This window comes from Sinocyclocheilus rhinocerous, unplaced genomic scaffold, assembly GCF_001515625.1.
Source record: "Sinocyclocheilus rhinocerous isolate Xijiao unplaced genomic scaffold, SAMN03320098_v1.1 scaffold88, whole genome shotgun sequence".
Classification (NCBI taxonomy): Eukaryota; Metazoa; Chordata; class Actinopteri; order Cypriniformes; family Cyprinidae; genus Sinocyclocheilus; species Sinocyclocheilus rhinocerous.
Genome location: NW_015652292.1, coordinates 287,071 through 314,139, shown reverse-complemented (window position 1 = coordinate 314,139; position 27,069 = coordinate 287,071). Strand labels below are relative to the sequence as shown.

General features: G+C 38.4%; 2 protein-coding genes across 5 annotated transcripts in view; both read right to left on the bottom strand.

Moving 5' to 3' along the window:
* The window catches only part of LOC107714449 (ras GTPase-activating protein 2-like), a 53,817-nt gene extending 45,975 nt beyond the window's left edge, over nucleotides 1-7,842 (bottom strand). The window contains exon 1 of the mRNA XM_016520285.1: nucleotides 7,696-7,842. Within this exon, the coding sequence (XP_016375771.1) occupies nucleotides 7,696-7,753 (58 nt within the window). The 5' untranslated portion in view covers nucleotides 7,754-7,842. The remainder of the gene's footprint in view (nucleotides 1-7,695) is intronic.
* A 2,368-nt stretch (nucleotides 7,843-10,210) lies between these two features.
* On the bottom strand, nucleotides 10,211-26,647 carry zbtb38 (zinc finger and BTB domain containing 38). Of its 4 annotated transcripts, none has more exons than XM_016520281.1 (3): nucleotides 26,381-26,647; nucleotides 25,796-25,942; nucleotides 10,211-14,542 (listed from the first exon to the last, which is right to left on the bottom strand). In XM_016520281.1, the coding sequence occupies exons 2-3, from the start codon at nucleotides 25,913-25,915 to the stop codon at nucleotides 10,847-10,849; spliced, it is 3,816 nt and encodes a 1,271-aa protein (XP_016375767.1). In that variant the 5' UTR covers nucleotides 25,916-25,942; nucleotides 26,381-26,647; the 3' UTR covers nucleotides 10,211-10,846. The 4 variants fall into 4 exon arrangements, with proteins under 4 accessions (XP_016375767.1, XP_016375768.1, XP_016375769.1 ...); XM_016520282.1 differs by having other exon boundaries at nucleotides 25,796-25,848; XM_016520283.1 differs by lacking the exons at nucleotides 25,796-25,942; nucleotides 26,381-26,647 and adding an exon at nucleotides 20,627-21,233.
* Nucleotides 26,648-27,069: the final 422 nt, after the last annotated feature.

Sequence of the window (27,069 nt, the reverse complement as noted above, 5' to 3'; positions counted from 1 at the left end):
ATCACAGCTACTTTATGCAGGCTGTGTGCATTTTACTGTGGACTGTTTTGAAACTTATATGGTAGTTAAATAGCCCCTAGACCTCAGTTATCGTGAAAAAAGCCAGGAAATTTCAGTTTTGACAATATGGGACCTTTAAATATACAGTGTCTATGCATGTTTGCATACAAAAACTGTAGATTTACCACATGTTCAGAATCATACCGGTGGATTTATGGATAGTTTTTTAATGTGTTGCTCAAAACTATTTGTAACAAAATAGTTATTGCGAAAAAAGTATGAAGACACAAGCGAAGGATGAGGTTTGAGAGTGAATGAAGTAAGCGGTCAGAAGGTTATGAGTCAATGAGTGTGAGCCACAAGTTTTAAACAACCTCAGCTTGTTTGCTACCTTTAAAGGCCCCATGAACTCACTTGACGAAGACACTTGACAAAGGATTTTTGGGCGAAATATATCAAAGAGCTTGTTTTCTTTTTTAAAATAGCCAACAGACTTCACATCACGGCTAGCAAAATCAAAGTTTGCTACATGCTATGCTATTGCTAGTAGGTTTTATTGGACAAAATTTTAGACACGCCCATAAGTGCATAATGAGTCATCAATATTTATTTTTTTTCTAGAGAAAGATAACTTTTAGTTGTATGCAAGCATTTATATGACCTCCAAACTACAAACAGTGTTGGGAAAAGTTACTTTTAAAAGTAACACGCGACGCGATAAAAGGTATCGTTTCCATGTTAATCAGAGGTTTTGTCCTAACTAGCCGCGACAGCGACAAGCAAAATTTCTAATTTAGAAACGTTTTTTATTTCCGCGACGTCACGGCTGGAACAACAACATACAAACTATAGTACAGTAGATAATCTCAGGTGATTATGTGCTTTATTCTAAGTTAAAAGTCTCTAATATGAGTTTAAATATAATTTTGTGTGACCTTATAGCCATACTGAAAGCAACAATAGATAGTTTACCTCAGATCTTGAAAATAAATTAAAGCAAAGATGACCGTTAAAACTGTGGACTCTCTGTGAACCAACGAGTGTATTCCATGACAAAGATGGTGTCAGTCACTCAGTATGTACATTTAATGATGTTAAAAAGGTTTAATATTTATGAATTAGATTATAAATGTATCAATTTCATTGCGAGTGCAGAGCGCTTGCAGAGAGAGCCCGCCCACACACGGTTTTTCTGATTGGCTGTGAAATTTGATTGACTCTGTCGCGTCGCGTCTGGTGTGGACGGCCGAATTGCTTGTCGCTGGAATCTTGTCGCATCGCGTCGCGTGTAGTTAGGACACGGTGTAATGCATTACAATATTGAGTTACTCCCTAAAAAGTAACTAATTACGTTATTCACAGCAGTTACATTTTATGGAAAGTAATGCTTTACGTTACTTTTTAAATCTGGGCAGGGCTTGCTTGTTTGGTTTTAATATAAAAAGTTCTATTTTTGGCAAATGTAAATGCCCTTTCACTAGGGTTGGGTACCGAAACTTACCTATGTAACCGGTATGTACTAGAACTGAATCAGAACGCAGATTTCGGTGCCACTTAAATGCTTGAGCGATCGATTGAAATATTTGTTCTCCGAAACGGACGCAAGGATCACCGGCACTGCACGTGAAAAATAATTTCTCGACTGAGAAAATTCACGAACGCAAGTCGGAAAGCTCTAATAATACAAATCCAACACATCTTTGTAGTAACGCGAGTGTCCATGTTGTTCACATTCCGACTTAAAAGCACGGAGATGAGCAAGGAAAAGCAAGGAAATGAGAGCATCCGAGGTGCGCGTGAATGCAGCAATTACACTTGCTCTGATGGCAGCAGGTAGATACCGTTAGCTAGTTAAGCTAAACATTCTTAGATTAAATGCCTAAAGCTAAACTTCCCTTGTAATGACTTGCAATGAGAAGCGTTTCTAAACCTGTCCAACTTAATTATGATGAAAATACCAAAGATGGCTTGAATAACACAGATAAACTATACATTGTCGCAGTCGAGTGTTTATCGTCTTTGTTTTATCATTCAAAACGTTTATATCTTCTGTTTACTCAGTTACAGCAATAGCAATGCCTTTGTCTATATTACCAAAGAGGATTTGAGTCCTATTCCTTCTGTGATGCACATGTGGAGTTTCTGAGCGAGGGCGCCCTCTGGCATCCAGTATGAATGAAACGGACATTAAATGTGTTTATAGCACTCAATAATGGTCAATCCATCCTATTTTGGGTATTTTTTTTTTTAAGTATCGGTTCAGGCACCGTTTAGGCACCAGTACCGTTTTAAAAGTATCGATTTGGCACCGGTATCGTAAAAAACCCAAACGATACCCAACCCTACCTTTCACACCAAAAGTCTCAGGGTGAAGACATATGTTAGTTTATCTTGAGTAATTTTTGCTTATTAGTATGGTTGAATTGGATCATCGAAGGTCAGCAGAAAAGACATTGATTAATAAAATGGGATTAAATACATAGGATATTTTTATTATTTAACATAGTTAATTATTGAAGGTTTGCGTCATATTCTGAATTGTATTTCACTGTTTTTATTCATTTTGAGCAATACTGAATCTGTATTTTTTTTGTGTGTGAGTGAGATGAATTAATGCATGTTCACATTTATTCTAGAACTAAAGTAACATCTTACTCCCGATTTCTCTCAACATGGGGACAGGAGAGCTTTTAATCAATAAATGGGAAAAAAACTAACTGGACTTATTTGAAAAAGTAACTCAGATATTTTCTTGTAAATTAAAAAGTAATGCGTTACTTTACTAGTTACTTGAAAAAAGTATTCTGATTAAGTAACTTGCATTACTTGTAATGCGCTACCCCCAACACTGCTAACAAACATGAACTAAAACCCACAAAATGCCAAAACTGATTTCATACCCACTACAGGAAAACAAACGGTTGTATAGTGGTTTAAATATAATAGACTACCATGTTTATCTAGGACTGAAATGTTCTAATAAGGGCATCAGAATTGGTTGACAACGGAACAATGTGGCCATTATAAAGTCGTAAGAGTGTGTTGTAAGATGGTCCTCATAGAGCCAGCCCTTAGTTCCTCTTTGTCGGCTGTTATTAGTATACTACTGAATTCTTCACAGTTCTCCAACCCATCACAACATGCAAACATTTCCTCCTGCTGCTTGTATATGTGCACGCACACCTGCTGATAGCCGGTGCTGGTGACCACATGTAAATGTGGCCGTTTGTGTGCAAAAAGAGGGGAAAAGAAAAGAAAAAGATAACATCAGACTCAGAGTGAGCAAAGAAGTATTTTAGTCCATGAGGGTACCAATTAGTACACTACACTTTCCAATGGAAAGATTCATGGCTCAACGTCTCACAAAAAAAGTTTACCAATGCAAAGGTATTTTTAGAGAATTTTAAACATATTGCTGTTCAGAATAGTTTTCAGCATGCTGTTCAGGTGTTCAGAATAGTTTTTAGCATGTTTATGGTGTTCTGAGACAATTTTAGCATGCTGATAGGTCTTCTGAGTGGTTTTAGCATGTTTAGCATCTGTATTGTCATGACATTCCCTTTTAAAGCTGCCTGATACTAAAGAAAAATAACCTATCCGAATTAGGGAATTGTATAATATTATTAATGCAGACATGTATTTAATGTATTAAAGGAGTAATGGAATATAATTAGTTTGTGTGTGTGTGTGTGTGTGTGTGTGTGTGTGAGTGTGATTAAGCTGTAGCATTTGTGCATTTATACAAAATGTATTTAAACTACTGTTTTTCATACAAATACCTAGAAACCACATATTTAACATGGTATCTGAGGTGCTGTATGTGTAGCTTTGACTGTGGTCATCATGATCTAAATGTATGCTGCTATAGAACACCAGTGGAGTTAATAACGAACCAATGAATGTTAATAAAACTCGAACAGTCAGAATAATTACATTTCACCATATAAAAATGAATGAATAGTGTTCCCTAATCTAAAGTGTTACCTTCTGATCATTTCCTCCTGGCATATTTTGGGCCCAAATCTGAATGAACTTTTTTAAGATATAAGGGATTTAATTACTTTAGCAGGTGAATATTATAGCAGGAATTAAATCGATAGCATCATAAGTGCTGCATGCACAGAATGGTTTAATTGTGTTTGTCGAGGCCGTAACCCAATTTCTGGTTAAGCGTGGTGTTGACATACGTACCGATTAGGACACTTACATGGACAAAGACATCACTGCAGTGTGACACACTGCACACAGTGACCTACGTACTCATAACAGTCATTCTGAAACCTTGGTGTGCTTTTGTGAATGAAAAAGCCTTTGAGCTGTATTCATTCACCTTACGGACCAATGGGCAGTAGCCATTATTACATATAACTGTTGTTGTCAACCAACTACAAAACACTAGTAAACAAATGAATGCCTTTATCCTTTCATAAAAATGGCTGACGACGAGAGCCAACCACACCATGTATTTAGACAAGTGTGTTAATGCAGAACCCACAGACTGACTGCACAACTATAACATTTAGCTGATCAATTGTTCAGTGTCACGTCAGTCACGCTGTCCCCTTTGAGAGTTTTGGACAATTTGATTTGATAGCACATGATTGATGTCATGGGATGGGACATGTCTCTGTTTACAGTGTGTCATTCAGTTTGTGTCACCCTGATTTGCCCTGAACCTCATTGTTTGGGCAAGGGCAAGCAAAGGACTGAGTTTGATCGAAGACTTTAGTTAAGTGCAATTTAAAAAACAGTTCTTCAGGAAGGCTCAGGCATTTTTAACAACCAGACATATAACCTTTTTGTTTTTGTTTTTTACTAAAAAACTTAAAATTATAGGAAAGTCAGGTCAAATACTGTAAAAGGAAACAGTACCTGGTTTCTTCCCTAAGCATTTACAAAGAAGAGAGGAATTATTTAACAGTACTTTGTAATTTCCTAAAGACTTTCCCAATTCTTCCTGAAGGCATGTGTAACTTTTTTAATTCACTAAACATGACATAACTGTTTTATATTCAGTTAGTATAACTAATTATTCAACACTCTTAGAAATAAAGGTACATAAGCAGGTTTGTACATAAAGAGTCCATATTGGGAACATATTAGTAACTAAAGTGTACATATTAGTACCTAATAGGTACAAAAGTGTACCTTTTGAAAAGTACCACCCCTTTTGTACCTTTTATTTTCTGAGAGTGTAATTCTGTCCGATCATATGAAACAAAATGTTATGATTTTATAAATATACTGTCATTCCAAACTACACTCACATTGTTTATTAGTATTATCGCTTTACTATACATTTGTACCTTTTATTTTCTGAGAGTGTAATTCTGTCCGATCATATGAAACAAAATGTTATGATTTTATAAATATACTGTCACTCCAAACTACATCGAATTCACATAACAGTAAGTTATTCACTCACATTGTTTATTAGTATTATCGCTTTACTATACACGTTATTGGAATTGGCCTGAGGTTGGGACTTTCAAGTCATCCAAATACCCTAAAAGTTCCAATTACACACTGACTTCCAAAAACTCCGTCTCTGAATGCCCCCACATCCCCAGTGCAGACAGCTGTTTTAGTACAGTAGCAAACGCAGGTTACTGAGCTGTTACTGTAATCAGAAAAGCCTACCCTCATCCAGGTAGAAAGATAAAAGCGATGACTTTCACACAATCATACGCATGCACACACAGTTGTAAAAAATGGACATAAAGGGCTGTACATAAGACTTAAAACTGAGATAGATCTCGATAGAGATTTTATGACATGTTTTCAGGTATCAGAGATACTATATCTGGGTTTTTTTATTTATTTATTTTTAGGTTTGCTGAAAATACAACAGATTTTGTACTTGTAACACAGGACATCTTTTTTCATTACATTATTTTTTCTTTCTATACTCTCGTAAAATGAAGACCTACACCACTTCACATGAATTATGGAATATCATGTGGCTATGAGGCTTCCAGTGAGCTTTCCAGAGAGCGATGATTTACCACGAAGTCACTTGCAACACAGAAAGTTTCGGTTCAATTTTCTTGTTGTTTTTTTTGTTTTTTTTGTATTTTGGTGGGTGAGGGGTGGGAGACAGTAAAAAGACAGTAAAAACATAAGCACCAATCATTTTGACAGTGTTAAGAAAATATCTCCAAAAAAATTTAGTTTAAATTTAAATAATCTCAGTCTATTCAAAACACCTGACATGCCAACATTATATTTCAGACGCACAGCAATCTTTCATTTGCCCCGATAGTGTCAATATCAGCCGTCATGTCATATCCTTTACAAAAAAATGTTCCATGTATCAAATTTACAATTTATACTAATTGCATCCAACAGTAATATCACAGAACATGCAATTGTCTTTAGTTAAAAATGTAATTTAAATATTTTTACATGAAGAACATGTTTAGGTTACTTGACAAAACATTTTTACAATGTACTGTGAAATATGAAGAATAGCGATGATACACACGTACATTGCAATTTAAATGATCCTTAAACAATAACTTGTTATTACTGTGGTAGCATGCCCAAAATAATATGGTAATACCATGGTATCATGTCCAATGATCATTGTAGTTCTATGGTACTTTGTTCTGATTCTTTGGTACAAATAGGCAAAAACTCTTACAATTTATATAAGCAACCTGGCTATACTAGGTTATAAAAATCAATCCTAATAAGGGTCAGATTGAGTAGGAAGGAATAACTCCATATTTGATTCTTACAGTTTAAATATATCAAATACCCTAACAGAAACTATACCATAGTTAACTCGGCTAGTTACTACGACTGTAAGTCATAATAAATTGAATGTGGGATGTTCTGCAAAGAGTGTTAAAAAAGAGTTAAGAAGCTCTCTGTCATTTAAAAAAAAAATTATTTATTAAATGACAGTAACTTAGCTGCTAATACCAAGTGACCAAAGTGTCATTGTACAAATTGTAATATATATGATTTTTAATCTACAGTACGTACTAAGTAATTTGTAATTTGAAATCTATACTTTAACGTTTCAGCTATTGCGTTATCGTTTATATAATACCGAATATACTATATTACGCTTTTAAAAATCGTTTTTAAGAAAATTACAAATTTGATAATTATCTGTGGCAATGTTCGTTTATTTAAAGCGAAGCAACAACTTCCGTCCAGCTCAGAATTTGCCAAATTTCGGCGAGGATCCCACCGTCTATATCACACCCTCAGTCCGAGTAAGAATGAATCAACCATCCGCCAACTCCAGTGGCATGAAAACGGGTTTGGTTAAAACGGGTAAATAAAGAACAATATTTCACTCTTGTACTAACATAAAAGTGAATAAATACGACGGCTGTGAGAAGGAACCAGGGTATTGAGCACGTTAGCACCACTGCTAACTCACAGATAATGGGCAAAAGCCTGAGCTATAACTGTCACTGGTGATATAAAGACGATTTAAACGTAAAATATCCTAAATTAAGTGAACTACTTATCCAAACTGTTCGCAAAATGTGGCAAACAGCGCTGGTTTCTCACAGCCCCATCCAGTAGCGCTGAGTGTGTGTGTGTGTGTGTTGCTCCTACCGCGCCCCTCTTTCCCCCGTGCTGATCCTTTTCTTTCTCTCAAAGCCATCTAAACACACTCTTCCACACACACACACACACATCTAACTCGCTATCCAAGCAGCGTGTCGCACTTACATATTTTTCCTCGGAGGCTCTGCAAAATCCGGATTTTCGTTTCGTCTTCTTCCGCCATGGTCCAAGTTTCGTCTCTGTACAGTACATTCAACACTTATCACATCCGTTTATGAATGCAGGCGCACGGACGGACGGCCCTCCGAAGCGTCACCGGCTCAGCGCGATTGGTCGCGCCGCCAGACCGGGATTTGTGTGAATCAACTCACACAGGCAACATCATGTAGTCAAAACAAACGGAAGCCCTAGTGGAGGACGAGCGACAGAGCAGATGAACGGGGCCCCTCGAAAGAAACCCGGTGACTTGTGTTTTAAAACCTAGTGAGCTGACTGCCTAAAGAGCATTTTACCCTTGTCAAGTTACACTGCTCACCAGGTTTTGAAACAGTCTTCGTGGATAGTTTGGAAATCGGTACAAATCTGTTAGCTAGTGGTTTGTATTTAAATTATTTAAACTTTGTCTGTCCTTAAAGCCATTTTAAGGTTTAATGCTGCCCCACACAGTAGCCTATCACCTGAAAAAAAAACACGTTAAATATTGAAAAAACACGTTAATAGTAAAACTTTGCCAAGTGTATGCACCATCCATGGTCTGTGTGTTGTTATATATTTTTTAAAACATTCTGTTTATTTATTTATTTTACTTTTATGAGCCAGTATAACAAAATTACTGTATAATGTGATAATAATAATCATATTATAATACTATAGTATTGCCAAAAATCAGACTATACACCCTTTTTCAACTGTGAAAATGCATTTTCAGAACAAGTAACATCCGAAATCAACTTTTTAAAATATATTTTCATCATTTAATAGCAATAATAATAATAAGCGCATTTATAACAAATATCTTGTGCTATATTAGCCTAGTATTAAATTACAATATTGTCAACACTACTGCAACGCTGCAGCTGGAAATTTGACATCTTCCTCTCCTGACTGCCATAATTCATCTGTTTGTTTGTTTTTTTATTTTTGGAAAGTTGTAGAAATGTATGAGCAAAATTGGAACATCATAATTTTGCTATGGTCTCATGAGGATTACCCTGCTATAGTTTACTTTCACATTCCAAACCGGAGAAAATCATCCATTCCATTGGTATTTAACAAATTACAAATTTTATGTCATTGTACTCTGATTTCTTAGCCCATGCTGTCAGTGTCTCTAAAGATTGGTCCAGTGGATGATGGTTATCAGCAATGTCTCTAAGATTTGTTTTTGCTCTGAAAAACCTTTCTGTTGAGTAGGAATCTTATGTATATTACCCGTGCAGAGCTGTTAATTCCTTTATTAGTATATTTGTTAGGGCATTATACTGTATATATGATCTGTGTCAGATTAAAATTATGGAATAAAATGAAAACTTCTGAAGTGTTGCACCTTTGCTTTTGTAAACTTGTCAAATTTGTAGACTTCAAATGTCACAGCATTGTGTTTAATATAAAATTACTCTTTTGTAACATATTGTCTTTGTATTACAATCTCAACTTGAATGTTCACTAGCCTAATATTTGAGTAGACTGGCAGATGTTTTCTGATGGATTAGGCATGCAAAACAGATAAGTAGCTGATAGGCTGTCTGGTGGAGTTTTTGAAAAAATGTAAAACAAAGTGCAGGTACAGATGAATGAAGTACCAGACATTCCCTGATGACCTGGAATGAATGAAAACCTTCACCGATATACTGATAGGCTTTCGGTGTTGGGCACAAACCTGCTACCAGCATATCTCCATGGAGTTGACGGTGGTGGAGAGTTCAGAACATCTGGCACTGGTGTCATGTGGGCCCAGACAGGACACCGTGAATGCGGCATTGTGTGGAGGACCGACAGAGAAACTGGAATGAGCTTCTCAGATGGGTCAGCATGGAGGCCCAAAGAGATAGTGAGAGAGACAATCTGAATGAATAAACAGAGTTCCCTCTTACAAGTCTGCAATTTCAGGAGGAAGAGGAGCTCTGGGCTCTGTTTCACTCATTCTCTTTCTGGCTCTCTCTCTCTAATGTTTCATATTTTTTAAATTGTATAATTTATGGATTCTAATATGATATTTAAACATTTGAATGTGATTAAATATACTTGTGTTCCAATTGTAGAAAACTGGCATTTGATATTGAGGAAACCCAGCCAACATTGCAATAAACCTTAGTCAATTGTAGAAGCAGTTTTCAATGCGCCACAAATGAAAACAAGGCAACTGTGTCACACTTAAAAAAATTACCTATTTGTAATATGTAAACATGTCATTTTAAATATGGTCTGTGAATACATCCTATGGACTGTCCGTTGATCATTTCAGTCTTGTTTTCATTTGTGTTAAATTTAATATGTCCATATTTAATAAGTCCATAACTGTGGTTAACATTATTACATTGTACTATATTACAACAATTGTAATAAAATACTGTGATATACTTAATAATAACATGACTCGTGTTATGTGTTATGTTACTGTATTTTTTTATTTCATGATTTGTTGTATTTCACAAAATTATGTAATTTTATAAATGAAAGGTAAAACATTTGGTATATTCTGGAAAATCATTTTTAGCATTTATCAGTATAATGCATTTTTGTGCAACAAACAGATTGAAATGGCGGTAATAGTGTTATGTTACAATAAAAGTGCAATCACTCGCAGTTATCTTTACTGTAAGGTGCTGCTAGTCGTTCACTTTACTTGATGCATAGAGTACAACACAATGAGCAATGGAATAGGGAAGATCCACTTGACTTAGACAAATAAAAACGTATAAAAATAAAACCACTTCTTTTCTCATAGAAAAACATGGAAAACTACCAATAGTATTTCATGTGAACGACCAAAAATACTCTATATTTACATCTCACAAGTTCTCTTGAATGCAAAGTCACTATGCCAACCTCCTCATACTTTCATGTGCGTTTTTTCTCTATTTTTCAAACGTTGTAAGGCCTGCCCTGTCACTTATGTCATTATTCTATGTGACATCAGCAGGAGATGCATTTCCTTCCTGTCGTGGGTGTGAAAACAAGGTTCCTCTTTGCAGAAATGCTGTTCTGACTTGAGCAACTGTAGGCTGTTGGGAAGTTCCTTTGGTTACAGGCATTCTTGGCTGACAGATTGGACAGATTGGTCAGCACTTTACTTGGTTGTACCTGTGTTGCGAGGTCAATCCTGTTGTCCCCATATCACAGAGTCCTGTCTGTGCCCCTCAAATCCAAATCCTTTAGAACGTTCCAAAATGCTTTTTTTCTTGGACGTCTTCCTCTTTATTTCTGGGGAAAGGGGACTAAAAGACCTATCTGCTGCATAAGGAAATGACAAAGATGTTTTCTTGAAGATACTGTCGATTGTAGGATAACTCCCCTCAGTTTCTATGTCCATGGGTTCCCCTGTCTTTGGCTTTATCTCTGAGCTGGTATACATGCTCTCCCAAGGCTCTGGTTTGATATGTCCTTTGCGCTCTTTACCTGTAGAAAGTGAACTGGTTATTTTACATGTCATGTTTGGATCTTCTCCGTCTTCTGCCTTGAAGTGCTTGCTCTCGTGCACACTCAACAGCACTGCTGATTTACATACCTTTGAGCAATACCTGCAATTGTGTCTTTCACCTGACTTTTCTAGATGTTTTTTCTCATGACTTTTCTTGGTGGCAAGGTAAAGGAATCGCTGTGGGCAGTAAGAACATCTATAACGCTTTTCCATGCTCAGGCTAGGAGACGTCACATCTGAGCTGAAACAGGAGCCATCCTCGGTGCAGCTCTTGCAGATAAAGTCACCACTATCCTCTCCAGTGGGCCCAGCTGTGCTGGATGTGTCTTCAGGGGGACATTGTTTACCACATATTCTGCATTGTGGCTGATGGCAGCTGATGATGTGCATGCTGAGGGAGGTCTGGCTAGAGAAAGAACTCTCACAGCTATGGCAGGGAAAAGCTTCCTTTTGGCTGCTATGCCTTGGCTCCCTCCTGACCCCATAGTTGTCTGCTGAGATCCTCTCATCTGGACAGAACGGTGTTTCTCTGAAGTCTTCATTGGCTTCAGGTGACAAGGGCCTAGTGTAGCATCTCAGATGTTTCATCCTTGTTCGTTTTCCTTTCAGTTTCTTACTCTTCTTTTTAGGTCTATATGTGTAATAGGGACGCCATAGTTTGTCGGTTTCAGGATCATTTGGGTCATCACATGTTTTATTTTCTGTAACTGAGGTTGTGAGTTCTGCCCTCACCCTCAAACTTGGACTTCCAATACTCTCCTCTGTAGGGCTTCTTTGACCTATGCCCTCTTGTCTCCAGCTTTTCCTTTTCCTCTTCTTTGGAAATAGCTTTGAGCCTTTTATTTTTCGTCGAACAATTGCCTCATTGCCAATTTTCACTGTTATTTGGCAGAGGGGAAGGACTTGGTTGTCAACTGATGGGCCTAGACATGCAGGCTTAGCAATGTACGTTTCTGTCTTTTCAGTAGGCGGTTGATCTGCTGTTATGCTCCCAGGTCTCGCTTGCAGCAACTGATTAGCCATGTCCTCAATGGTTTGTGCTGCTGCTGACAGTTCACTCAGCTTGCTCAACCCTTCGAAGGAGCATACGGATGGTATGTTGAGGAATGGAAGAATGTCTGTTCTGTTTTCTGCGTTTTTCTCTGTTGGAGAATCTCTGTCACTTCCATGCGTAATCAGAGAGGACCCTGTGTTTTTCTGTATTGCTTTTGAAGAATCTGTAAATCTGTAGCTGAAGAGCGGTGACCCTTTCCCATCAAATCCAGACTTTTTCCTGAAATCAGTAGAGAGGTGTTTCAGGGGTTGGTCTGTCTCAGATGGCACAGGAAATCCTACGTTTTGGTCACACGGTTTGTTAAAGCTGATGCGAGGCTTTTCTGATGCCATAATTTTCGGAGTGGCCATGAATGTCACTGGCATTGAAAATAAGGACTGACCACTAACAACATCTGAATTAGTTGTCGGTACTGTGCTGTCAAAAAGAGTGTTGGGCGAACAGCTGCCCAGAGGTGCACTGTAGGACTCATCATTGCCCTCGATCCCTTCAGAGTATGTCTGACTGTATGACTTGTATCGTTTCTTTCCAAACTTCATTGGGAGAAGCCTGTAAAGCTTTATGGGGTAGACACTACTCTTGAATCCACCATTTGCTGATTTTTTATTGACAGCCAGCTGTGGATCAATGCCATGAAAGGTCTTCTGGTGATTCTTGAGGATGTAATAAGTCAAGAAGGTCTCCAAGCAGAAAATGCACTGGTACCGGCGTTCCCCGGTATGCCAGATCTCATGCTTGGTGCGGTATTCAGCCAGAGCAAAAACTTTGTTGCAGTAGTGGCAAGGATAAGCTCTATGCCATGAGTGCACATTCTCATGTCTTTTTAGGCTAGAAAGTGTCACATAAGCCCGTTTGCATACAGAACATTTATAAGTCCTTGAAGTGCTATTTGTTTTTAAGGTCCCATTAACTTGATCCTGAGACATCTCAAGGGGACTAGTCAATGTGGGTTCTAAATTTAAAGAGATATGGAGATCCGGTGGAGGTAAAGAGTGTTGTGTGGTATTTGCATTAGATGTACCGTTAGAGACTGGGACTCTCAAAGAATCTTTATTATTTGTCTCTAACTCAGATGGGCCTTTTAGAGATTTCACACAAACCTGCTCGTGATTGCGCAATCTTTTCAGATGCATGAACTTTTTACGGCAGTACTTGCAAAACAAATGACTGACAAATCTCTTGTGTATTTGCATGTGAATGGTGAGAAGTGCTGAGTCGCTAAAGGTCTCGGGGCATTGCTGGCAGCTGAAGGTGGAGACATTGGGTATAGTCTGAGGACTGAGGCAAGGTGGCTCTGCATCCTGAGAGGGTGTAATGTCAAGTGGTGGCAACAGATCAAGACTGGAATGTATCTCTGGTGCTGCATCTGAGGACAGCTGGGAGGAAGATAATGGAGCAACAGTAGACTTTTCCACTGCAGATGTGCCTCTAAAAGTGGGCACAGTTGCAACTGGCTCACTTGAGAGAGGCGGAATACCGTTACCATGTATACGACGCTTCTTTATAGGTCCAAGTCTATTGGTAACCAAAGTCTTAGCTGGAGGCACGACAGGCATGGTGGTTCTGTTATCATTCTCCTGGTTAACCTCTTTAGATTCTTGCCCCTGGCTCACTGCATATGAGTGCTCAGTTAGGGCATTGGCAGGCTCACTCTCTGTGGGTGATATGCTTGTATCTTGGGAGCTAGAAGGAAGATGCCCTTCCTCAAGTCCCTCAGTAACTTTGTTACGGTGATCCAGTGTAGTAAATGGGTTGTTTACTGCCTCAACCTCAGTAATGGAGAAAGCATTGGTGATCCTTGGGCCTTTAGAGCAGTCTAACTCCTCAGGCTTGAGGGTTTCTTTTTTCAGTGTGCATGTGTCTGCCAACTTTGACTGACTGTTCGATCTTCCGCAGCCTGCAGAGGCTTGGCCTTGCAAGAGACCAGAGCTCTGCCTTTCAGAGTCTAGCAATTTCTCCAGAAAGGGAATTCCTAAACGCTTTCCAGCTGCCACCAGAGACCTGCTGTCCTCTGTACTACTTGACTCCACTCTGGCATTGTAGATGAAGTTCAGGATGCTAGCAAAGACCTCAGATTTCAGGTCTGTTAGCTCCAGCACCTGGCTGGATGTGTAGACCTCAGGCGTTTTGAATGCATTACGAAAATATCCACTTGAGGCAGCCAGTATGTTGCGGTGAGCCCGGAATTTGACATCCTCTACGACGATTATTACGTCACAGAATAGGCCTCGTGAACGTTGTTCACTAAGATGACTGAGGACAGCTTGGGGGTGGGAACTGTCCACCAGACCAAGAGTGCTGGGGTTGACCACAGTCATCTGCAGAGGAGAAACAAACAGGTAAAAACAAAATTTAAAAAAACTATATTTTAATCTAGGTAAAAAAATAAATAAATCACAGATACTTGTGTTTTACTGAGAATGTACTAAGGTATTCAGTATACTTAAGTCACTGTTCAATAACAAGTCAATAACATTCAATAACAAGACACTGTTCATGGATGATGATGACTTAAAGGTATAGTTCACCCAAAATTTTTTATTAATTTCCCAACCTCACGATGTGTTGTTCTAACCCTGTATGCCATTTTTCCTTCTGCAGAGCACAAAAGAAGAAACTTCATTGTGGTCCACAGAAGAATGAAATGGGTTACACTTTATTTTAAGGTGTCATTGTTACAGTGTAATTATACCTTTAAGTACGGAGTAATATTAATTAACTATAAGGTTAGGTTTAGGGTTACTTGCATGTAATTATCCATAATTAATTGTTATTATAATAGTAAGTACATGTAACCTGTGTAACAAAGACACCTTAAAATAAAGTGTTACCATGAAATGCATAAAGGTTTGGAACAACATTAGGGTGAGTAAATCTAAATCTAGGGGGAAAGAATTTAACCATGTTAAACAAATACATATTTGACCACAACATGACATTGAACTATTAATAAAAGGACAGTAGGAGACATTTTAAACCACAGAATGAAAAGAAAAGTTTAATTATTAGATGACTCCAATCTAATCATATCAAACCACTAGATGGCAGCATGACTTAACTCTTAAGCCGCTTGTTTCACCATCATGGCATGTCTATAAAGTAGTAATCAAATGAAGCCAGTGTAGTTAGTATAATATACAGAGTTTAGCAGATGTGGTTAGCTCATAACATCAACAACCAAACTGTAATATATTCAATTGTTATACACAAATATTGATAATGTTATGGTGCATAGTGCAAAGATATTTCATCTTACATTTGATGTTGTTGTGATGCAAGGAAATGAGGTAAAGATGAAGCCAGTAGAGATTTATTACTGAGGATGTTTGCGTACTAACATGACAGTCTTCATACTACCCTCATGTCTTCTCCTCATCTTACTACCTTGATCTGAGCTCCCTTAAAAGCTCTCGTTTATTTATTTTTGCTCTCAAGATTACAGAAGCATACTTTGTACAAGGTAAGCACACATAGATGCAACAATTGCACAGAGAAACAAAGAAAAGCACTTAAAGGAAAGCAAAAATATGCATAAATACAGTCCTTCAAACAAAATGTTTTCTACACCAAAATTTTAAATATAAATACAGGCTAAAAATAGACTTATTAGTCAGATAACCCTGTCATCAACCAATTTCATCCTTTGCTATACCTGGCAAAGTCATCAAAGAGAGTCTAGACTGAGCAAGGGTGTGATGTTCCATACATGATGATTAATTGAGAATGCTCATTTTGTCTGCTTGAGGAGCTAGCACCTGGGCTGTGGGAGATGGCTCACCTGGCAGCATTAGAATAGTTTAGTCCATTACATGTGATACACAGAAATACATCAAAATGAATACGAATGAAAAATGGTTTATTATCCAAATTATATTTGGATAAAAATATGAGGTAGGTATCGTCTGACTGGGGTCTGTTGTCAGAAATAACCAGTCATGAATTTATATTGTGCTTTATATGTTGGTCCTGGATGTCCACCAGTCTTAGTCACTGAATTAGACAGACCAGCTCTTTTCAAAATCCTGCCCTGCAAATAAACCACTATACCATTAAGACCACTGTAATCTGAGACAGAAACACATGAAAGGATTGACAGGCAGAAAGTGTATTGAAGTATTTTTGACTAATCAAAGAATATGACAATATTCTGACAATCCGTTTTTTGTTTTTGTTTTTTTGTATGTCACAGAGACATACAAGTGTGTAATATATCAGAACATAGTGTAATATATCAGAACATCAGTTAATTCAGATCTGTCAGGTAAAATGGCTATTTTCTGAGTACCATTAAAAATTGTGAGCCATGGTATAGTTCAAGAATTGGACAAACAATTTTGTAGCAACTAGTAGACTTCCTGTTTTACTGAATCTTCCCCACCCTTCTATATCCTGTTTCAATGGCATATTAAAATCTTCTTCAACTCGCATTAAAAGCTGCTTGGTCAATATCCTATAAATAAGCCAAGATGATAGCAAGATCTCAATTGGTGATGTGTTTTAAACAACGTAAGCAAAAAATAATAATAATAATTCTGATCTACCAGCAGACTAGGACCTGCAAAGTGCCTCAAATAGTTTTTGTCACAGACCTATGCACTTTTATCTCGATTTGGTATTTAGTTTTAGGGCAGCGTGGTTCACTGAATAATGACTTGTGTTTGGAATGATGACTTGTTGCTCATCATTGCTCTTCGCATGAAGGACACACTATGATCCCCATTGTCTACTAGAGGAAGTGAGCAAGAATCCATGGCTGGGAAAGTGCTGTCCTCTACCAGCACTTCCACTGAGTAAAATATATGGCTCAAAATCAAAATCAAGGCATAATTAATGCCAGGACCACATTATACAAATGGTCAACATGGGCTGTAACCCAGCACTAGTAGGGAAATGGAACAGGTGGAAGCAGTGGCACTAAATGAAACTGATGTAGGCTATTTTTGAATGCATCTAGATGGATATTTATGCATTTGATGGACTCTTTAATCCAAAGCGGCATGCAGTGGATTCAAGGTGTACATTTCATTAGTTAATGCTGTCCCTAGGAATGAAACACATTTCCTTGGTGTCACTTGCACCATGCTCAACTGTTTGAGCTACAGAAATGCTCAATGGTCAACCATAAAAATAGCTATTCAAGAGATAATGTATTTACCAGCTGGATTTACTTTGCTGATGTGTTCCTGACTAGACAAGCTTCAGCATGTTTGTCATTGGTGAGTCTGCTGTGCTTCTGTTAGCAATGTTTCTTTGGTATGGTTTTCTTGTTTGAGCGATGTTGACCTGGTCTAACTCATGAATATTAAAGTTCATGCTGACGTTGCTTAACCTTCATAGAGTGTGACAAAATTAATATTAATAAGTTAAACTGGTTAGGTTGCGTTAGGCTTAACTTGGCTCTGACTGCTGCAATGAGAAGACTTTTGCCTTCTGGCAGTCTAGATCCTTAAGGCTTCTATTGCCATTCATTTTCAGTGTTATTTCACCTTCAAGCATCTGTATGTTCCTGAACAAATTACTCTTCCTGATACTCCACTCAAAAATGGTGCTCCACTCATTTGCTCACCCAAACTTGTTGCAAGTGTATGACTTTTTTTGTCTCCTGAACATTGAATAATGATGGAGCAAACAACATTGGAGCCCATTGACTTTATGGGCAAAAAACAGAGGCATTTCTCAACATATCTTCTTTTATGTTCCATAGAAGACAAAGTCACAGAGATTTGGAACAACGTGAGGGTGAGTAAATGATGGCAGACTTTATTTTGGGCTGAAGAATCCCTTTTAAACAAAGAATACAGAAAAAATCAATCCAAAAACAATAACAACATGACCTGATACATCATTATTTCAAGTTATTTCCTGGATTTAGGCTGTCAGGAAAATATCAAGTTTTTTTTTTAATTATTATGATTATTTATTATAACTTATAAAGATATTTAATAAATTTGTTTTCTACACAAAGCTCTATAATTTTGAAATAAAATGTGAAATGAAAAATACCTGTAACAACTATTTTATTTATTTATGGCTATATCTATATTTTATTTCTAACAACAGCAGACTTAAATACATGACATGCCGTAATTATGATTTCCTTACTCTGAGATCTTACCTGGTGCACTCGAAGGCAACAACAGACCAGGCAGACACTGGAGCTATATACAGTACAAACAAGAACTAATGAGGGAGCAAAACACAGCTGAACACAATTAGGTCATGAGAGGGAAACATTTGGCAGAGACAAAAGACTCAAGATATTCAAAATAAAGAACATGGTTAAGCAAAAACAAGACATAATAAAACAGATACTGTCTGTTATTGACAGTATTTGTATAGCATATGCAGAGTTGATTTTTTTATTGTCCTTTTCAAATTTGTCTTCTGTCAGTGACCAAGTGCATGAAACTTGTTTGACTCTTTAGCTGACTAATCTACATAGTAGCACAATGAGGAAATGAACAAAGGTCAGATTCTACATCTTCCTGGTGGTAGAGGAACACAAAAGCTTTTGACTATCTATCCTAGCAAGCTGACCCATTTCTGCTTCTCAATATCTATTTCCAGTTGACTGACCTGCTGCTGCAAAATGGATATATGTCAGATGCAGCAGCGCTCATGGCTAATGCACCATCAAAGTATAACAGATACTACGTGGAGGGCAGCAAAATTCTCAAAGCGAATGCAGTTTTTAATATTGATTGTTTTTTTCTTTTGTCTCTCTTCTGTCTTGCTCTTTTTCTGTATGATGCCCCTTTTTCTGTGCGATGGTCATGGAACGTCCACATTATTATTCAAATGAGTCACTGCAATGTCATTTTTAGGCATTTTGTGGCTCATAAAATAAAAAATGTAGGTGTCGAACAACCTTTTTAATTGCCAAATATGCACAATTGCTTTTTAGACGCATGCTCAGATGTTGGTCATTTTAACCTTGCATCAATCCAATGGATGGTCCAAAGGGAATCAATCATTTGTAGAAAGTTACACTTTGTTATTGTGGAGCATTTGCAGTAAATTGACTGTGTTCAAGTATGTATTTAGCATAAACGCTCTGCAATGTGCAGACGTTTTGTTTTTACAGTAATGTATGCGTGGCAGGCGATAAGGTAGAGGTTGCGTGTCTCTGTTGAGAGGTTGTTTTCTTTCAACAGAGTGGCCATTTTGAAACCACGACAAAAAGCATCTTGGAACAAAGTAAAATGGCCGCCTGTAATGTTCTATTAGACAGTAGAGGTTGAACTTGTTCGTACTTGCGATTATAGATTTTAGAGTCTAAATTCTGAGAACATTATTAATTATTAATATTAAAATGACTGACAAGCAAAGCCTTGTCTGCTCAGCGCTCAGTTTCTGAACAGATAAACTAGTTTAGAAGAACATTTCCTCAGGCTGTTCTGTGGTCGCCCTGATGCATTATGCGTTGCTCATAACGAGAAAGGAAACAACCAAACTGCAAAGAAGACATCTAACACATATCTGCCTCTGCTGATCAAAAACATCATGACACAGCATTATTGTTCAGCCTGTACCTTTACAGACCATTAAACAACCCAGTTGAAACAGTCTGGATGTAACAGCGTGCCAGATTTGTTTGTATGATGCTGCCGAATATCTATTTTAATCTGTACTGTTTGTGTATGATTGCACTAAACGGGAGAGGCAGACCTCTCTTAATCGCTGGGAAAACATCCGTCTGCTCCCTGTCTGACAGGCCTCCGTTGTCACGGCAACATGCTGTGGCGCAGCACTTATTGGGATTTGTATGAATGGCGACTGTGCAGGCAGTTGTGTTTTCCGTCTAGAGAAAAACGGACCGTTCTTACAGATTGCGCCATGTTGGATAGCCCCAATAGCATGTAGCAGAAGCTGTGGATAATCGCTGGGGATCACTGTTATCTGTATTGGTGTGTGTGTGTGGGTGTGCAAGTGTGTGTGTTTAGTAGACTAGTACGCAGTCAAAATCACAGAGCTGGATGGCAATGCTAATTTAAGTTGAAGGGCCCTTTTACGTGAAAAAAGAATGACACGAAATTTAAATGTGCTATTTGTTATTTTCAGTTGTCGAAGCTTTCGTTTAATGCCGTAAGGCAATTTATATAGGCGTGAAATGGCATTTGTTGTCTGTGGTTTTATCTACCTGCCACACCCTCAACATTGACTTACCATACCGGATGAGCGAAATGGCGGAAAAATAAAAATCCCCTGCTTTCCCTCAAACTATTAAGTACAAAATGAGAGAAACATTTGCCTACGAGTATGAAATGTCCAGTCAGACAAAGAACGAAACATTAGCTTTCATTTTTACAGATAAAACCACATGAGTTTTGATGCGCTGCCCTGCAAAAAACGGGCTCGACTGTGTCTGTTTGAAACTGGAGGGAAAAGCATGCTGAACGTACCTTTATTTCAGTTAATCAGAGAAAGCGCTTCAGTGGACGGAGAGCGGAAAACATCGCTCACGCCTTCCTTGTTCCTGCGATCCACTGATGGCTGGAAAGAGATGTTTCGTTTGCAGGCGAAAGTATTACAGCTTTTTTTTTTTTTTTTTAAGATTCAACTCGTCACTTGCTGCTCTCTGCTGCGATCGCAGTCTCTCCTATAAGTCTATCCGGCTTGCTCTCTCTCACACACACACACTCGCTCTCTTTTTGGTTCACCCTAGTCCCAGTGCCCTCTCTGCGTGAGACACCCAGTCCAGAGGTGGCAGGGGGCATCAGTCCGCTATAGGTCTCGTTCCTTCCGTACGCTCGCTAGGTGGCCACAAGGGTCTTTTTGCCCACTATGGAGTTTATAAATAGTCAGGCAGGGCAGCTCTGCTGCTGTCTGTGCATTATTAGCAGCGGAAAAGAGATGCGGTGTGCTAGCATGCACTGCAACTTCATTAACCACTGCAAAAGGTTAGCCGGAACAAGAGCTTGTGGGGAAAACGGATCAGCGTGCTAACACGTGAGAAGCGCTTGCATGCCGTGCGAGGTGGATGCAGCAACGCAGCCACTGGTGTCAAAACAAAAACGGCACCTGGCGCGAGGCAGCTTTTGACATTTTCTATCATGTAGAATAAATAATGGCGGTACGGGTGGTGCTATTTCAGATGAGCCCCCCCTCACTCCTCCTAAAAAAGCTTATGAGTTTAAATTGGGTGTGAGAGAAAGAACGAGAGCGAGAGAGAGAGAGAGCGAGAGAGACTGCACAGTCTGCTTCTCCATCGCACATGTATGATATCAAACAGAAGGAGGGCGAGCAGCTGAGGAGAAAGAGAGGATGAGAGAGTGCATGAGCAAGCAGAAATGGTTGATTTGAGACAAGGACAGGAAGACGTGGGGAAGACAACATGGCGGACAGCTAGAAAGAGGTTTTAGCGAAAGGTTAAGAGGATAAGACATTGAACTGAGATACAGACGCTGACGGAGAGTGAGAACGCATAAGCATCGAAGAGAGAATGAGAGATCAGGAGGAAGTGGAAAGGTGATGGAGGACAGTAGGTTCACGTTCAACATGGCTGCTGATTGATGCAAAGGGATGCCGAGGCAGCTTTTGACATTTTCTATCATGTAGAATAAATAATGGCGGTACGGGTGGTGCTATTTCAGATGAGCCCCCCCTCACTCCTCCTAAAAAAGCTTATGAGTTTAAATGCACAGTCGCACACATGCTCGTGTTCTTCGTCTGCCCCTCGCCGTGGAAAGGTGATGGAGGACAGTAGGTTCACGTTCAACATGGCTGCTGATTGATGCAAAGGGAGATGCGGCTGTTCTGCAGAGCACGAGAGAGGGAGGAGATGGGTGGGAGGGAATGGGAGGTGCGGTTTCACATTCCATCTGCATGGGTTATTATATTAGTCATGGCCCAAACTGGGTATATCTTTATTCAGTGTGAAGACTGCAAATAAATACTGTCCATAAATCATGTGAATACCTATAGTAATTTTTTTTAATGTTTTTTTTTTTTCACTTTTTTTTCTGTAAAGCTTCAGTTTTCTAGTATATTCAGAATCAGAATGAGCTTTATTGCCAGGTATGTTTTCACATACGAGGAATTTGTTTTCATGACAGAAGCTTCCGCAGTGCAACAGAATGACAGCGACAGTACAAAAACACAGATAATAAAAGAAGAATAAAAAATAAGTAAATAAGGAATAACAATATATAAACCGACAATTGTATGTGCAGGTATATTACAATAGACAGTTTTGTATGTACAGGTATATTATGTGCAAATTTGAGGTGTAGACTAAGTATGTGTGTTAGATAAATAAGTGTATGAGTGTATAATTAGTGTTGTGTGTTCCACAGTTATTGTCGAGAGATCTTAATCATTTTAATTGAGATTTTAATCATACTAATATTAAAAATGTAATATTATTACTAAAAGTTATATGAATATTTTTTCTCACTAAAAAAAGTTTAGGCCTACTCATAACATCAATTGTACTAAAATATATGATTTATATGAGATGACTGCAGTCATATCAGTAGCCTAAAAAACTTTTCCACATATGCGTCATCGTCATCTGACTGCCAATATGGCATTTCCACAATGGCACTGGTAACTGAAAATGATTTATTTTGCATGATGCTGCACCCACAGCTCTAGCGTCAGCATCCAAGATGGCACAGGAGATTATACATACTACTTGAACTTTAATGAATCACATTAAAATCCAATTATAATGGACACTGTATGGAAATAAGTTCCTTGTAATCTGAGATCTAAGACCACTGGTGACAAATCTTATTTGCATTCTTTTTGTAATTTAATGCAGCATTTTCATTATAAATTACATTATCAGCATAACAAGTGTGAGCTGAACAAAACCTGATGATCATGTTCTCCAGCATAATTTGAGAACAGCCCAAACGCCTTTTGTGCTTCTGTAACAAATTAAACTTATCTTACTTTAAGTCTTATTGTTACCAAAGAGTTATTTTTTGGGTAATCTTGTTTTAAACAGCTTACCAACCATCAATTCAATAAAGCATGGGCAAAACATAAGACTCTCAGTGATAAATGCATGTATTACTAGACATATAAACTTCAAGCAAACATTGTTCAACCCCACAGCACAATGAACAGCATATCGAAAGGTAAGTAAATTGAGTCCAAAAGGCAAGTGCTGATATCAGTCCATGAGTCCTATAAAGGCACAGATATCCAAATACCATCAATTAGAGTCCACAATAAAGAAACAGTCCAAAAAGAAAACAATAATCCCCGCAAAAAACCAAGGTGTAAAAGAGGAGAAAAAAACTCGATCAGTCTCACCCACGTTCTCTTCTCAGGGATTTCTAGATCCCACCTGCAATGCTCCAGGAAAAAGGGAAAAGAAATCCACAAACAATCCCCGACAGAGAAAACATCCTTGGTCACTGAAACTTCGGCCTCAACCTCCCAATTCAGGTAATCCTCCAGTCAATGGCCAGATAGATCTTAAATCCATGGCACTGGCCCTAGTGAGAGCAAGGCATTTCCCAGCACCTTTGTTTGCCAGCCTCTCAGAACATGCCGCCTATCACTCCATGTGCCAACACCTTAAAACCAAAATGGCCACCAGTTACCACTTACTTAAATAGGGGCCTTTTACAATATGGCAAAATCTCTCATGCATTGATCTGGACCCTGGATCATATCTTTAAGCTGTTCCTCTACCTCAGTGAGGTACTCCGTGGGAAGGAATGCCCCCAAGAAGGCTCTTTTAAACTCAACCCAGTTATGGATCTTGTTCCTTTCTGCCAGCCACCAACTCCTGGCTGGGCCAATAAGAACAGCATTTAAAGTGGCGACCAGTTCGGTGTCCGACATGTGTCTGAGCGTAAAAAAATTTTCACAACGTTCCACAAACTCCATTACATCATGCGTTTCTCTAGTTTCTCCAAACCTAGGAAATTCTAAATTTATTGGGGGTTTAGCATAGGAAGCAGCTGGTACAGATGTATACATTCTCTCACTATCTAAATTCTAAATTTATTGGGGGTTTAGCATAGGAAGCAGCTGGTACAGATGTATACATTCTCTCACTATCTAAATTACGTAAACAACGCTGATTACATCGATTACACTCTTGGGTACTCTCCAAAATGGAGGAAGACGTAACTCGGGGGAGAAGAATAGTTGAATAAATTGTTATTTTTGTTTTCTTGGCGCTCAAAAAGTATTCTCGTAGCTTCGCAAAATAGAAGTTGAGCCACTCATGTCACATGGACTGTTTTACCGATGTCCTTACTACGTTTCTGGACCTGGGAACATTACAGTTGCGTTGCTGTCAGAGAGCTCTCATATTTCATCAAAAATATCTTAATTTGTGTTCTGAAGATGAACGAAGGTCTTGCGTGTTTGGAACGACATGAGAGTGAGTAATTAATGACAGAATTTTCATTTTTGGGTGAACTATCCCTTTAAGGTTACAGAAATTCCTTTTAACTATAAACTACAAGATAATTAAAAATACTGGTAAAACACCTGTGAAAAATGTAATAAACAGAAAATTCCTTGATATTTTTTACAGACTTTACTAAGAGTTTATGTTTAATAAGCCATATATTATTCACTATTAATAGCATGATAATAAATACAGTAATAAAATACTGTAGCTTCTATATTGTTTTTATATTTTTGTGATATTACTTTGTCTTTGCGTCCTTATTTATTGTTTTGTGTATACATTTTAAAAATGTATATGTGTATTATATATTTTAATATATGTTTTTTTTTAAACAAACTTACAAAATAAAGGATGTTCTAGGTGTTTTCTTTATCAAAGCTGGCAGTATTTCTTCCCTGGAGTGACAGCACATTTTTACTAGTATATTCTAAGAATATTTACACGAGAGGCTGAGTAGATTATAGATAACATTTCTATTTCAGTTTAGGGCACTTCCTGCTAATATTGCCTGAACTCCTAATAAAAACGGAAGTTGAAGACTATTATGTTGTAGCAACTGAAAAAATGGTTGCAGTGAATTTTTCTGCAGTGCGACATACTGCTTCTAAATAACCTCGGGGTGTAAGGAGTTCTGCCATACCAGCCACAGCACAGTCATCACTGAATCATATCAACTATGCAGTGAACCGTTAGCGGACAAGTGCTGCATAGCTGAAGTACTATTGTTCTTTGTCACTCAATAATATGTGGGCTGTGGCCCTGAAAGCATCAAAGAAGCTAACACATCAGAGGCCTGCTCATAGCATGAATCTTCCACTCAAGGCCAACATGGCCTTAAGTATAACGTATAAAAGTGAAAGAAAACAAACTGAACACTATGATAAATCGCTCTGACGATCAAGATGAGGCCTAGGTCAATATGTGGGCCGCTGTGTTTCGTAATGAATTATAGATGTAAACTTTCCCGCTCGTGAAACCAAATTCTAGCAGTGAGCTATTCAGCTCAAATGTGAATACACCAAAGACAAACAAATGAAAATCAAACATGAATATCACATACATATAACCACAATAATATTGTCGTCTTGCTGGAGCAAAAACATAAAGGCAGGCTAGTTTTACATTTCCTGCTATCAAGTGACTAAGAGCTCTTTAAATAACGCAGTAAGATTAAAATCCCTTTACCAACCTGACGTTTGTTCATACCGCTCCTCATAATCGAGATCGTCTTTCCTCTGGTCCCTGTCGGGGCGATTAAATGTGCATCTGTGCAAGGAACTACATTGACGTGCCCCCTGGTGGTCATCATGCAGAAAACTCAGTACGTGATCCAGTCCTGCAATTTGTAGTTATGCATGATTTTTTTGACTATTTTACAATATTTCATGTTGTGACCATTTAAAAGTTCCACAGTTATATAAATACCTAGATTATAGTGCAGGTAACATTTAGTTTTATGCTGTTTACAATGTTATTATGTCACTATTACAGTAAGCCCCACCTTTATTGGAACATAATCAAGAGAAACGCACTCAAACGATGTGTCTCTGGATGGATTCCCACAGTATATACTCAACAACAAGCTTACACACACACACAAACACACTCATTTCGCTCATGACCACTCGATCGTCTCGCTAGTCCCACAGCGGAACACTTTTAGCGCATCTTTTTAGTCAGCATTAATGGACAACAGCTCACAATCTCTCTGTGTGTTAGTAGAGTGAGTAAGAGAGCGAAAAGAGTTTCAAGTGAGCGGGGCTGATATATATACCTGATCTATTCCTCCTCCTCTTCCATATTTGAGCAGTTGTAGATGTAAACAGTCTGGCCCAGGGTGAGATCAGTTAGTTCTGCCATGGTTGAGAGGACAGCGAAGGATAGAGACTCTGCAGCACAGCTTCTCCTTCAGGGCCAGATCAGCTGCTCTCTCTCAGCAGTACTTCCTCTGTGCCTTTGTGTGTGTGTGTGTGTGTGTGTGTGTGTGTGTGATTGAGTGTCAAGGCCGGCCAAAGCAGCGCCTCTCTGTTATTCTCTCAGCCCAGCAATCGTTCCACAGGCCTCTGTCACTGCTGCGTCATCGAGTTGCTGTACTGGCTCTAGAGAGGGAGAGATGGGAGGGAGGGATTGGAAAAGGGAGGGAGAAGCAACGGAGAGAAAAAGAGGGAAAGCTGGGCTTCCTCTCAAACGGTTTTGAAACGGTTACAAGCTCTGGACTCTGTAGATAATTCTGTCAGGATGAGCACAGATGAATAATTTAATTCTGTTGTGGGTGTTTGCTAAGGCAAGTATCACTATTACTATATAGAAAGAAATTAATTGGCATTAAGAGGAAATTCACAATAAGACACATTTAGAAAGTAAACGGTGTCTGATTACTAAATGCATATTATTGACAGTGCTGGTAGTAACTGATTTGATGTAATCTGGATTAGGTAACCATATTCCAAAAATTAAGTACTT